This window comes from Camelina sativa, chromosome 7 (genome assembly GCF_000633955.1).
Source record: "Camelina sativa cultivar DH55 chromosome 7, Cs, whole genome shotgun sequence".
NCBI lineage: Eukaryota > Viridiplantae > Streptophyta > Magnoliopsida > Brassicales > Brassicaceae > Camelina > Camelina sativa.
The window spans coordinates 32239775-32254624 of record NC_025691.1 but is presented as its reverse complement, the minus strand read 5'-3'; the positions used below and the strand labels follow the sequence as shown (position 1 = coordinate 32254624).

The window sequence follows — 14850 nt, the reverse complement described above, 5'->3', positions numbered from 1 at the left end:
GAATTAAACATCTCTATTCCCAATACTGGCACTACCAACGGCGTTGGAGCTGAGCTTACTGTTATTGTTTACAGCAGCGCTACCGGTTATGGCAATGGCAACGCTGATGCTAATAAGGATCCCAAAGGTCCCAGAGGCAGTGGAAATGGAACTGGCATCGGCACTACTAGTGGATATGTCATCGCGGAGGGTCCCAACGCAAAAGCTTATTCTAGGAGTACTGCTTACGGCCGAGGCCGTGGTCGTGCTGCAGCAACTCCTAATGGCGCAACCAGCAGTGGAGACGGTTCCGGAGGTGGCACCACAGTTGCTTATGGCAGTACCGGGCCTCCACCGTGAGGTGATCATGATCGTAGCTTCGCAAATTTATATTAATACTCTACAAACCCAACAATCTCTTTTGTATTCATAAATAAAACTAGAGATTGTCGACACCTATATTAATTATAGATGCTAAAAAAAAATTATAAATGCTACTCTTTGTGTGTGATGTTGATGACTATTTTTAAATAAACAAATACGATAATTACGACTTTCATAATCTTCCTAAATGTTCTTAGAAAATAGTAATAATTTATCAAATTGAAGATGCATGGTAAGGCTAATCGATCCTTGTTAATTCAGCTTTAACAAGGGAGGCTCTTGCTTTGTGTTCAACTCTCTCCTTATCCAAGAACATGGGTTTGCAACACTTACAGGTGTCTACGTTGACTCACACTTCCTCATTGCTATCCTCAGCTGTTTCTGGAGAGAATCACGATGGCTTAGTCGATCTGCACCATGACATACGACCTCTATTCTTCGATTTCCTTTAAACGGCTTATTCCGCTGACTCATTGACGAAAACTACTCTGTTGTCGCTTGAAACTTTCTCCAATTTTTGGAGCGGAACCTCTAATTTAATATAAAATCGTTGAGACCAAAGAGAAGTCTAACAGAATTTTTTTTGAATAAAAGTATTTACATGCTTGATACTTCGATTACAAAAGGATAAAGTTTTAAATATAACGAGTTTGAAAAATAATAAAACAACTGTTTTGAGCAATATAAACATTTTATGGCATATCCGACGACGACCTATCATTTTAACTTTTAAGGGTGCCTCAGCCTCAAAATAAGAGTTTGAAGGTGTATTGATGCAATGGTACATCCTCATATAAAATAAATTACACACACAATAAATCATAAAATTACATATAAAATATTTAATTATTCACTAACAGTATTTACATTTATAATATCAAAGTACTTACATATATACATAATATATGAATACGTTTGATTTTAATTTTCATGTTTTATTGGATCTTATATGTGATAGTTAAATATATATATATATATATATATAATATTAAAGTGAAATATTTACAACATGGTACAAGATTGGCTTAAAAAACCAATACGAAGGAACATTGTTTACATAAGTAACTAAGTGTGGAACTGTTATTTTATTTTTATTTTTTTGTTTTTTGATATTTTGATTTGAGGTATCACTAATCAAAACATCAAAATTTGAGGTTTTAAAGATTTGTTGGAGTTCAAAAACTTTCAACATTTAACGTTTTGAGAACTTGTTGGATATGCCTTTAGAAAGAATAATGCATAACAATGATCAAAATGAAACAATGGGGCCAATATCTCCAATCTTAGGAACTACACTAATTAAATCACAAGTTTTTTTATGGGTGGCCCATGCCCTACTTCTGTTAAGTTACTTAACTTAAGTACGTAGTAGAATCGCACTACATATAGACTATTCTAAACTATTTCTTTTTCGATATTTACAAAAAGTATTACTCTGTAGATAAGAAACTAATTAATAGTATGATACTATCAATTTAGATCTCAACCAGTTAATAAAATTGCAATTAATCTTCAGAAGAAGTGTTAATATAGTATCATGTTGACTGTTGGTTTGTAAATTGTAACTTGACTGACGCATTGAAGTATGTATATTTCTTGTAAGAAATGCTCAGTTATCCTAATAAACGAATGCGTAAAGAGTGTGTGTGTATATTTAGAGGCTATGATTTGGGAAGAAGAACACAACACAACTCACCACAAACACACAATTTAATCCAAAATATATACATATAAACCAAAGATGAATGCCACAAAGTTTGCTGTGCTTCTCGTGATTGGTGTTTTGTGTGCCAATGTTAGCGCAAGTATGGTCGTAGATGAGTCTAAAGAGACCAAACTAGGCACCTCTACTCCAAAAACTGCTACCAAAGGCATTGAAGCTGAGCTTTCTGTAATAGCCGGAACTGACAGCTTTTCTTCGGGCAATGGCTTTGCCAGTGCTACTAGGAGTCGCAGAAGTCCCAGCGCCTTTGCATACGGAAGTGGCAACACAGGTACCAGTGGAGTTGTCTCTGCTCAGGGTCGCAACGCAGACGCTGCTTCTACCAGTGGTTCTGGCGCTCAAGGCGGCGCTGCAGCTGCAGCGGATCGCAAAGGTGCTGCTGCACGTGGAGAAGGTTCTGCAAACTCCGGTTCGATTGTGAGTGGCCGCACCACTGACAAGAAGAAGAAGAAGAAGAAGAAGAAGGACGGCAAAAGATAAAAAGGACTGAGCGTGAGGTGATCTCATCAAGCTTATTGCTCAAACCTATCTTTATATATATTCTACAAACTCACAATCTCTTTTGTATTCATAAATAAAACCAGAGATTGTCACCTTTAATTTTCATGAGACAGTACTACTCTTTCTGTGTAAGGCCTATTTTATAAATAAAAATAAATGCAATAATTACGACCTAACTTATAATCATTTAGGTAGTTTAGGTGGGATATTTTGTAAATTCTCAAATCATATAGTGGATTAGTAGATACAAGAACACGAATAAATACAAGAAATGATTCACTCTATAAATTGGTAGAAAAGAATCATACTAGATATTGGGTGCTTAGTTAGCTGAGATTACTATTCAATTTTCATTATGCAATTTTAGTTTTATGTTTCTTTACATTTTGGTTTGACTATATTAGGATCTCAAAGCGTATCAACAACACATAATTATTAACTGATGGTGATCAGTGGATCTCAAAACGTATCAACAACTCCAAGTCTCCAATAGTGAAAGCCTTCGACGAATCGTGTGGTGGTTTAACTCGCATTAACCATTCCAATAACTATATCGCAATCATTATCAAAATCTACATTTCATATTTGATTTGAATGGTTTTTTTTCTTTTTCATCCGAAGTTTTATTTTAACTTGGTTTCACACCAAGAAAGAATACAACATAGCCTAAAAAATGGAAGCTAAAGCCGACGGACGAGATAATATTCTCGGAGTCAAAGTCGACGGACGAAGTAATATTCTTGGAGTCAAAGTGGACGGACGAAGTAATATCCTTGGAGTCAAAGCCGACGGACGAAGTGATGTCCTCGGAAGCAAAGCCCTATAAAAAGAAAACTAAAAACAAGCAAACAAAGATTTTCAAATCATACAAAAAATGGTTTAAATTTTTTTTTTTGTCTACTAAAATCTGTTAAATCATCTGCGCAAATCTGCCAAGTATCATATAAACGATTTAAGATACTTTGTCATATTTAAATTTATATATGTAAATGATATTTTATTCATAATATATAATCATTTCAATTATTTCACTTGAAGTTAATATAATATTCTCTTCTAAGTATCATGTACTATAAACATCATATCCAATCATTTAACCAATATAAATTCTATTTCGAAAAAAACAAAATAAAGAATAACATAAGTATATATATAAATTTTGGTAAATTTTTATATATTTCTGTATTCAAATATTTATATCTACTATTTATTTATGTATATTTACATACATATATATATGTATGTAAAATTTATATAAAGGTATGTTTATGAACAAATATGTTTAAGGGCATTTCTAACAAATTCTATATTTAATTTATATATGTGCGTATGTGTATGTATGTGTATATATATATTTATTCATTACAAAGTTATTAAACCATAGATCTTTTATGGCACTAATTCAACCCCAAGATCCACTGATCTGGAAAAAGTTTTGTTTTGAATTTCGAATTATGTTTAAAAACATATGATAAAAACAAACAAAAAGGCTACAAATTTTAAAATATAGTGACATTTCTAATAAACTAATAAAATACTTTATTATATAATAAGACAAAAAAAATTATTCAACATAAGATTCGTCCGTGCATAGCACGTGTTTATATGTTTTCTTCGTTTTGGTTATACCATATAGCTAACATTGGTAAACCTTCCCAAAGTTCAATTTTACTATTCCATTTATTCATTTAGTTCATAAGAAAATTTTCATTAGGGTGACAAGATCATGTATGTATCGTAATGGATTGTATCCATCACCCAAATTCAAACTCGGTAGAGTAAATGCTGTGAACAAAGAAGAAATTATACGAGAGTATAATGTATATTCTCTTGAATCTATTGTAATGTATTATTGAGAATATTGAAAGAAAAAGAAAAAAACTATTTTAATTTTAATTTTATATGTTTTAAATTTGAATTTTATATGTAATGTATGTTTATTTTATGTTTTACTTTTTCAGATATATTCTCTTTTCATATATATATATGTGTATATATATATATATACTGTATTTTACTTACGAAAAGTATGACTCCGAAGATTATAGCAAAAAAAAAAAAAATGTATTGGATATCGCGATCTATCCATAATACTTGGTTAGAAAAAAGTGCGATTGATTTTGGCAAGAGGTGTTGAGATATTGTAGTATCATGCTGACATCTTGTTATGACCGGTAGTTGTAATTTGACTATATGCATTTAAGCATGTATATATTTCTTGTAAGAAATGTTCACGTATCCTAATAAATGCATGCGTATCGAGTGTGTGTATATATAGAGGGTATGATTTGGTTAGAAGAACACAACACACAATTTCATCAAACAAAAATACATAAAATGAATGCCACAAAGTTTTCTGTGCTTCTCGTGATTGGCATTTTGTTTGCCATTGTCAGCGCAAGGCAGGTTGAAGAAGTCTCCAAAGAGAACAAATTAGGCACTTCATCTCCGAAAACTGCTACCAAAGGTATTGGAGCTGAGCTTTCTGTTGATGCCCGAACTGCTAGCACCTCTTCGGGAACAGGCTTTGCCAGTGTTTCTAAGAGTCCCAAAGGTCCAAACGCCTTTTCGAGCGGAAGTGGGTTCACAAATACCAACGGAGCTGTCTCTGCTCAGGGTCGCAACGCAAACGCTGCTTCTTCCAGTGGTTCTAGCGCTCAAGGCAATGCTGCAGCTGTAGCAAATCGCAATGGTGCTGCTGCCCGTGGAGACGGTTCCGCAAGTTCCGCTTCCACTGCGAGTGGACGCACCAATGACAAGAAGAAGAAGAAGAAGTGCCCCAAAGGAAAAAAACGATGTTGATCGTGAGGTGATCTCATCATGCTTATTGCTCAAACCTAGGGCTGGGCAAAATAACCGATAACCAAATAACCGACCAAAAACCGAACCGAAAAAAACTAAACCGAACCGAACCGAAATTCTTCAAATACCCGAATGGTTAGTAAAAATCTATATCCAAACTAACCGAAACCGAACCGAACCGAACCGACAATTAAATGGTTAACCGAAATATCCGAAAACCTAGAAGATATCAAATATTATATACTTAATATTATGCAAAACTATAAAATAAACTTAAAATATAAATTATTTCTAGATTCAAAACAATTAAATATTTTAAATAATCAATATATGTAAATGTTATTATTTTGAATTTACAAAGTTAAATACTATTTTGTAAAATTGAATCAATATTTTTCCCTTTTTTGTATTTTTGTTATTGTATATTTGGTTAATTTTGGTTATATTCGGTTAGTTTTGGTTATATTTGGTTTATTTGGTTAATGTTAATATAATTTATGTTAGTTATGGTTATTTATTTAAATAACCGAACCGAAAGAAACCGAACCGAACTAAACCGAAATTTCATAAATATCCAAATGGTTACTATATTACTATATCCAAAATAACCGAAACCGAATACAACCGAACCGAAACCGAATGGTTAACCGAATGCCCAGGCCTACTCAAACCTATCTTATATATATATACTAAAAACTCACAATCTCTTTTGTATTCATAAATAAAACCAGAGATTGTCACCTTTAATTATTATCGAATGCCATCTCTTTCTGTGTAATGTCTATCTTATAAAAAAAACAGATGCAATAATTATTATCAATCTTCTTTAACAATTTTTATATACACATGCATAGTGCCATGCATGCCAACACACTAAGAGGCGCAAGATTTTTTCAGTACTGATCTAGAATGAATATCAAGAGATAAATTAGTTACTGATCATTAATTTAAGTAATTCTACGACTGAGCTTACTTCCATCCAAATTTGATCAATAAATAAGTTTAGCTAGCACGGTAGTGATTCATTGAGCATGAAAGATTTGACTGGAGAAGTAAGTTAAATTGAAATGGATCTTTCATAAGGATCTCTGACGAGGCAAGTATTTGATTCATGAAAAAAAAAATGAGATCAGTGAAACAGGAGATTAATTAAAATGATCGATATACGCGACTAGAACCAAAGGAACTTGGTGGTTCTGCAAAATTGAAGTGCTAGGTAAGGTGAAGCAGATGTTGTCACAAAGCTAGAGACTTGAGAAATATGATGTTCTTAACATGTCAGATGGAACACATAAATGATTTTGAGGCATTTGTTACAGGACGAGCTTATCGTATATATGACGCAAAGACCAAACTAGGAGTTTAAAGACAGTGCTAATTGGCTCAGATCTCGTTTGGAGGTGACTAATAGAATCAAAATAACTTCAAACCATACTCATGGTGGACAAGATTTTGAATAACGTCTGGTATGTGGCTAATTAATCACTTAAGATTGATCTCTACATGTACTCATGGCCCCTGTGCTTTATGTCATAGACGTGAGAATTAATGGTAGTGGTACGTTCAATTAACACTAAGTGGAACTTGGCTAAGTGGCCTTTCTTTAGGATGATCATTGTCTGAAACAAAAGATGACACAGCATTGTAGCAGAATAATAGGCTATACAAGAAACAAGTGACAAGAAGATAAAACACTTACTGGCAAAGGCCAAAGAGCTAGGCAATGGCCTTATAGGCAACATTTTGGTTGAATTGGTTAAGCGTTTATTGTGGAGAATTCATGTGATGTTGTTACCTTGTGTTCATGGATTTAAAATCTTAAAATATATAGTGTTTTTAAAATGTAGATAATGATTACAATAATCTTTTGAACATTTTTTTTTAAATGAATTCGTAAATAATTTAATTTTTGTACTCTTTCATTAGGAATTTAATAACTTGATTTTGTTTTCAGACAAATTTGTTGTATTCTAAAAATAATATAAATGATGTGTTTGGTATATAAAAAGTTGTTTTCAGCAAAATTAAGTGTTCGATATTTTTATTTTCTACCAAACTAGTATAACTTAGTAATTTAAACCATTTGATTATAAACACATCGTCCTCACATTCAATGGTAAAGATATTAACTGATTCAGATTATCTTAACAATATGGTATGTAAATAAAATTATCCACGCAATTTTTAGAAAATGGTCTTAGGCATCCGAATGTGTTGGCACCGGCACCATGCATATTTATTTATATCTAAGAAAATTAATATATTACTACAAGAAAACATGCATTTTGGGATTACATTTTGTGACTACTTATTCAGTCGTAAAATATAGCGACGCTTTTGAGACTAATTTGCGACGACTCAACGACTACCAAAAAATTGGAGAGAAAAACATTGCTTACTAACGACGAAAAATAAATGTTACAAAATGGTCTTACATAAGCGACTACATAAGGACTAATTTGCGTCGAAAATAAATTTGTCTCATAATGGTCACAATTTTGCGACTACTCTGTGACGAACTATATAATTGGTAAAGAGAGTCGCAAAAACGTCGTATATTGAGGACTTATTTGCGTCCACATTTTATACCTCTATTTAGTAGCAAAGACGTCACAAATTGCAACGATATTGTGACTGATATCTGAATACTTTGTGACTAACACCTGATTAAGCTACACTTTTAAGACTATTTAGCCACTCTCTATATTTTTTATTTTGAAATTTCACATTTGAGATTCATTTACATGTTTAGGCTGAAGTTTATGCTTTGTTTTCCCACATTATCAATAATAACTTTCTCAAAGTATTAAATTTCCATGACTATAAACTAAACATCCATAAGTTCAAAATTTATCTCAAGTGTTACATGTTCTTTTATATGAGAATGTGTTGCAATAAAGAAAAATTCAAAACTAAGTGAAGTAAACATTGTTTTACTAAATTTTACTATTACATGTACTTTATACTACTAATAAAAGTTCTCTTTAGTGATTTATATCAACAGTTTTGTTCATAATGTGTAGAATTCAAGATTTTTAGTTTGTGACATATATATGGAAGTCGTAAATTGGTCATAAATTGCGACTGATTTGCCACTATATTACGACTATTTCTGTTTGTCACTCTTTTGCTACCAATTAGAGACCTGTTTTGCAACGATATTGTGACTGATATCTGAATACTTTGCGACTAACACCTGATTTAGCTACACTTTTAAGACTGTTTAGCCACTCACTATATTTTTTTATTTTGAAATTTCACATTTTAGATTCATTTACATGTTTAGGGTGAAATTTATGCTTTGTTTTGCTCACCTTATCAATAATAACTTTCTCAAAGTATTAAATTTCCATGACTATAAACTAAACATCCATAATTTCAAAATTTATCTCAAGTGTTACATGTTCTTTTAAATGAGAATGTGTTGCAATGAAGAAAAATTCAAAACTAAGTGAAGTAAACATTGTTTTACTAAATCTTACTATTATATGTACTTTATACTACTAATATGAGTTCTCTTTAGTGATTTATATCAACAGTTTTGTTCATAATGTGTAGAATTCAAGATTTTTAGTTTGTGACATATATATGGTAGTCGTAAATTGGTCACAAATTGCGACTGATTTGCCACTATATTACGACTATTTCTGTTTGTCACTCTTTTGCTACCAATTAGAGACTTGTTTCGTTAATAACTAGGTTAATTTACTCTGCAACTCCTTTGCGACTAATGTGCGACTCTTTTCATTAATAACTAGGTAAACCAAAACGACTTCTCTTTGTTTATTACTAGCCACTCTCGATCTAGGGTTAACACTCTATCCTCTCTCAAAGGGCGATTTGCCGCTTTCTCTCTCAAACTTTTCTCTTCTCATTCAACTGATTTCTCTTCTCAGTCAACTGATTTGCCGATCTAATGGTTCCCAGCGGTAGTAGATCTCGAGGTCGTGGAGGCAGGACTGCGTCGGGTGTAAGGACATACAATGGTCAAAACGCCACTAAAGGTGTCAGTGCTCCCGGAACTTCTTCTCACTCGTCCAACCCATCGGCGACACATTTTGGGACCAATTCGCATCAAAGTCGTCCTTCGCAGTTTCCGCCGAGGACACAGTCTGGGAACCATTCCGGGATCCAGTCGCATCAAAGCCCTCGTACGCAGTTTCCGCCGAAGACACAGTCTGGGAACCATTCCGGGACCCATTCGCATCGAAGCCTTCCTTCACAGTCACCGCCGAGGATACAGCCAGTTCCTGCTCTTCCACCACCGGTTCCTGCTCCAGAAGCTGTACCGCCACCAAACCCTAATGAGGAAGATGGCGACGAAGGAGGAATCCCACATCCTAATCCACCTCAACAAAATCATAATCTAAATGTTGACTATAATGATATTTTGGATTGTTTGTTTGCTCTTCCAGGTCGCGAGCATCTACCACTGCTGTCTGAGCAACCTATTCCAGGAATCGAGACTTTATGGTATAAATTCTCTTAGTTATATAAGTTGTGTGATATAAGTTTGATATCGGTTTTAGTTTGATATAGGTTTGATATAAGTTTGTTATAGGTTTTAGTTGTGATATAGGTTTGTTGTGGTGATATAAGTTTGATATAGGTTGTGATATAAGTTTGATATAGGTTGTGGTATAAGTTTGATATAGGTTGTGATATAAGTTTGTTGTTGTGATATAGGTTTGTTGTTGTGATTCTTATTTGATATTGTGATAAGAATCAAATAAGTTTGATACCGGTTTGATATAAACAGCATAAATGATCTTAGTTATATCGGTTTGATATAAGTTGTGTGATATAAGTTTGATATCGGTTTTAGTTTGATATATGTTTGATATAAGTTGTTGTTTTGATATAGGTTTGTTGTGGTGATATAAGTTGTTTGTTGTGATATAATTTTGTTGTTGTGATATAGGTTTGTTGTGATATAGGTTAGTCTTCTGGGACCATTTGGTTTTAGTCTGTGATATAAGTTGTTCTTCTTGTTTTTTATAACAGGTTTAACAGACACAAAGGGAGGTTGTCTCGAGCGATTGCTGGAATCTTTAGGAGGAAGTTTGATGGGCCTTACTATAGTTGGAAGGTGACTCCAATACTCATTCAAGAGAGATACTTCAGGATGTTGAGACCTATGAGAAGACCATAGAAGAGAAATTGTCTGAAATGAATGAGGATGGACTACATACTTCAGATAATTCCTCTAAACATTCAAGTCATCAAACTCTTAGCATTGATTAAAAGAATGAGATCTTTCTTCAGGTAATTTTACTTAATGTTTTTGATTTTCTTTTAATGAGGTTTGAGTATTCTCGCTTAACTGAATGTTTATTGAATGTTATGTTTTGTTTCAGTGTACTCAGACAGATATCTAAGGCAACCCTTTTGGCCTTGGATCTCTTGTCGACACACTTAACAAAAGAAAAAGGAAAGAGAGCTATGCGAGCCCATCAACTGTTCAGGATCTTCAAGATCAACTTCGGCGCAAGATAGCTGAACACGAGGCTGAAAATGCACGCCGTGATGCGGAACATCGACAGTCTCAGGCTAGCTTCCATAAGCTCCTCGCCTTCATGAATGAAAAAAATCCTGAGTTGGTTGAGTTTATGGCTTCTGCTCCTACTGACCATGAACCAGCCACACAAGCCACGAGAGGAGGCACCGCACAAGCCACGGCAGCAGCCAATTCTCCTTTGTCTAACACTTCTTCCACCCAATGAACTTGATTTGTATTTCCTATCATTTAGGATGATCTTTTGTGTTTAAACTCTTTTAGGATGATGTTATGGTATGATTTAGGATGATATTATGGTATGATTAAGATGATGTTATGGTAAGATTAGGATGATATTATGGTATGATAAGGGTATCTGTTGCTATGATTAGTATTTTTAATCATCATTTTCTTTTTAACTAATAGCATTTTAAATTGGAAATTAACAAATATCAAACATGTGACCAGTTTGTGACCAAACCAAATAACAAACATGTGACCAGTTTGTGACCAAACAAAATAACAAACAAAAACTCCAAATTCAGACTCTTGTAATTAGTCCCAAAATCGTCCTGCTATAGGACTCTAAATATGGTCACAAAACAGTCAGTAAGTAAACTTGGTTGCATTTCAGTCGGAAATGTGCAACTCCAGATACAGTCACTTAACAGTCGCTTATATACGACTATATTTTATAGTCGGAAGTCAGTCGCAAATTAGAGACGATGTTGCGACCATTTTATTTTGCGACCGTTTTTTAACGACTCCCAAAAATGGTCGCTAAGAAGTCGCAAAACCCTTATTTGCGACTACTTAGCGACGTTTATAGAAGTCGCAAACGGCGAGTTTTCTTGTAATATATGGTCGTAATTATTGCATTTTCCTTATTTATAAAATAGCCATTACACAGAAGAGTAGCATTAATTTGATAGTAATTAAAGGTGACAATCTCTGGTTTTATTTATGAATACAAAAGAGATTGTGAGTTTGTAGAATATATATAAAGAGAGCTTTGACCAATAAGCATGATGAGATCACCTCACGCTCAGTTCTTTTTACTTTTGCCGTCCTTCTTCTTCTTCTTCTTCTTCTTCTTCTTGTCAGTGGAGCGGCCCCTCGCAGTGGAAGCCGAACTTGTGGAACCGTCTCCACGAGCAGCAGCACCATTGCGATTTGCTGCAGCGGCAGCATTGCCTTGAGCGCTAGAACCACTGGAAGAAGCAGCGTCTGCGTTGCGACCCTGAGCAGAGACAGCTCCGCTGGTACCTGTGTAGCCACTTCCGTATGAATCGGCGCATGGACCTTTGGGACTCCTAGTAGCACTAGCATAGCTAAAGCCACTACTGTCTGCTTCTAGTTCCGGCCACAACAGAAAGCTCAGCTCCAATGCCTTTGCGAGCAGTTTTTGACATAGATGTCCCTAATTTGGTCTCTTTGGAGACTTCTTCGACCGGCCTTGCGGTCACAATGGCAAACAGAACGCCAATCACGAGAAGCACAGAAAACTTTGTGGCATTCATCTTTTAAATTTATTATAGGTTTTGTATTAAACTGTGTGTTTGTGTTCTTCTTCCCAAATCATATATAGCCTCTATATATATATACACACTAGATACATTTGTATTTAATTGGATACGTGAGCATTTCTTACAAGAAATATACATGCTTAAATGGATTAGTAAAATTACAACTAATAGACATACTAAGATCAGGTGTCAACATGATAGTACTATCTTAACACCTCTTGTCAAAATCAATCTCGATTTTATCTACCAGCTTATAAATGCCATATCTCATCAATGCTATAATTTTTTTTTTAGTCTTTTTAAAATTTTTTATTAGTTTCTTATTTATGGAGTAATTAATACTCTTTTGTATAATATTGCAAAAAGAAATACTAGTATGTAAGGGAGATTTACTCAGCTAGTATACATTTTAAGTAATATTACCAGAACAAATAAACTTATTTTTTATTACTAGGATATTTAAGATATTTTTAAAATACCCAACGTGCCCTTGTTTTATGTTACACGAAAAAACGTAATTACAATAATGCTATTGCCACATCATATGCTACGTCAGAAATTGCTGATGTGCATTAAATAACTCAGTCGTATCGCATTACAGAGGTAATGACGGCTGAGTTAAAGTATGTTGCGACTGATTTATGGAAAAAACATTTGAGTTAGAGAGGACGGCTGAGTTAGAGCATAACTCAGCCAAGCGTTACGGCTGACTTAATGAAATCTGGCTGGGTTATAGCATAACTGCTATAACTCAGCCGTACTTACGGCTGAGTTTTCACCCGATGGTTGAGTTGTCAAAATTTTGGCTGAGTTATCACTACGACACGGCTGAATTAACATTTTTCGGCTGGCTGAGTTATGAACAACAGCTGACTTATGAGATGTCGTTACGGCTGAGTTATGGTTAAGCACTATAACTCAGCCGTCATAAGCTGACTTATCGAAAAATTCGGCCATTTTACGGTTGAATTAGTAGCAAAAGATTAATTACTAGAATATCATTCAGTTACGGCTGACTTATTAAATGATACGGCTGAGTTACAAATTTTCAGTTGAGTTATGACATTAAGCGGCTGAATTTGGCATCCATTTTTTTGCTTTTTAATTATTGTAATAGTATTCATGTTGCGGCAGAGTTATAATCTTGTTTGATGGCTGATTTAATTAGGTTGATTTACATGTTCGTTTGGTGGCTGACTTGCCACTTCGGACGCATCATCCATGTCAGCATTCCATGTCATCATCTTCTCTGGAAATACGAAACGTCGTTCCTTCCACTCTTGTTCTTCAACTGGGTAAAAAGTGTTCTTCACCTTGTTCTTCACCTTTTTCTTCCCCCTTTTTTTCTCCTCGTTCTTAACTTCTTAATTACACTCATTCTTATTAATTTCCTCATTCATCTTCATTTTCCAATTATGGTAATTGTTGTTTCCGTTAATTGGGTAAAGAAACACAAATATGTATTTAAGCAACACCCATGTTCGCGATGTAAACAAGTTGGGCACAATATGAAAACTTGTCGGATGTAGTATTGTTGTAATACATTTGTTTTATTTTGTGTAACGAGACCTTTCGTTTTCTGCTTTCAGATTATTTCTTATGATAACTCAACCACAAAGCATTATAACTCAGCCGTCATATGAATCGATGAGATCTTTCGTTTTCCCGTAAATACTATAACTCAGCCGTCAAGTCGTATAAATGAGCCATTTGCTTTCATATTATTTCTTGTGATAACTCAGCCACCAAGCATTATAACTCAGCCGTCATATGATACGACGAGACCTTATGTTTTCCCGTAAATACTATAACTCAGCCGTCACAACTCAGCCGTCACATACCGGAACTCGAAAACGAGGGCGGCTTAGACGGAAACGAACAAGACAACGACGATGAAGAGAGAGAGAGCGAGAGAGGATATCGAGAGAGAGAACGAGAGAGGATATCGAGCGAGGACGGTGAGAGATGACGGTGAGAGAGTAGAGAAAGACAGAGTATCGCCGGCGGAATTAGGGTTAGGCGAAGAGCGAGAGAGAGAGAGTTTTTTTTCTTTTTTCGGGTTGTGAACAGTAAAAACTTTTTAGTTTTCTCTCTTTTGATATAAAGAATAAACTGTCGATTCTGGAAAGAAAAAAAAACAGTCTAGTGACGTGGATTATGGAAGATGATGTCTATTTTAATTTGCTGATGTGTATTTTTTTATTATTTTTCTAATTAAAATCGAAAAAATAAATTCAAAGAGTAAATTGTAATTACACTGAGGGCACTAAATATCTAAATAATTTTTAGAAAATGTATACATATCAGGAATAAACTAACTTTTGGATATCATCTCAATAATTCTTTCTCTAATTTATTATGTTCCTAGCTACGTCATAGACATATCCACAGCTAGCTCGATCCATGACCACTTCCGTATCTTTTTTTTTTTTTTTTTT

General features: G+C 34.3%; 2 protein-coding genes and 1 pseudogene across 2 annotated transcripts; 2 read left to right on the top strand and 1 right to left on the bottom strand.

The window, feature by feature from the left end:
- On the top strand, nt 1992-5425 carry LOC104703822 (UPF0540 protein At1g62080-like). The gene is made up of 2 exons (XM_010419897.2): nt 1992-2583; nt 5397-5425. Exon 1 carries the CDS (start codon nt 2105-2107, stop codon nt 2564-2566), a length of 462 nt encoding a protein of 153 aa, XP_010418199.1. The 5' UTR covers nt 1992-2104; the 3' UTR covers nt 2567-2583; nt 5397-5425.
- On the top strand, nt 4884-5425 carry LOC104703821 (UPF0540 protein At1g62060-like). Its single transcript, XM_010419896.2, has one exon. It carries the CDS (start codon nt 4925-4927, stop codon nt 5387-5389), a length of 465 nt encoding a protein of 154 aa, XP_010418198.1. The 5' UTR covers nt 4884-4924; the 3' UTR covers nt 5390-5425.
- Nucleotides 11819-12451, bottom strand: LOC104703819 (annotated as a pseudogene).

Excerpts from the sequence above, each read along its gene's own strand:
- LOC104703822 (XM_010419897.2), top strand. The coding sequence starts at position 2,105 with ATGAATGCCACAAAGTTTGCTGTGCTTCTCGTGATTGGTGTTTTGTGT.
- LOC104703821 (XM_010419896.2), top strand. The coding sequence starts at position 4,925 with ATGAATGCCACAAAGTTTTCTGTGCTTCTCGTGATTGGCATTTTGTTT.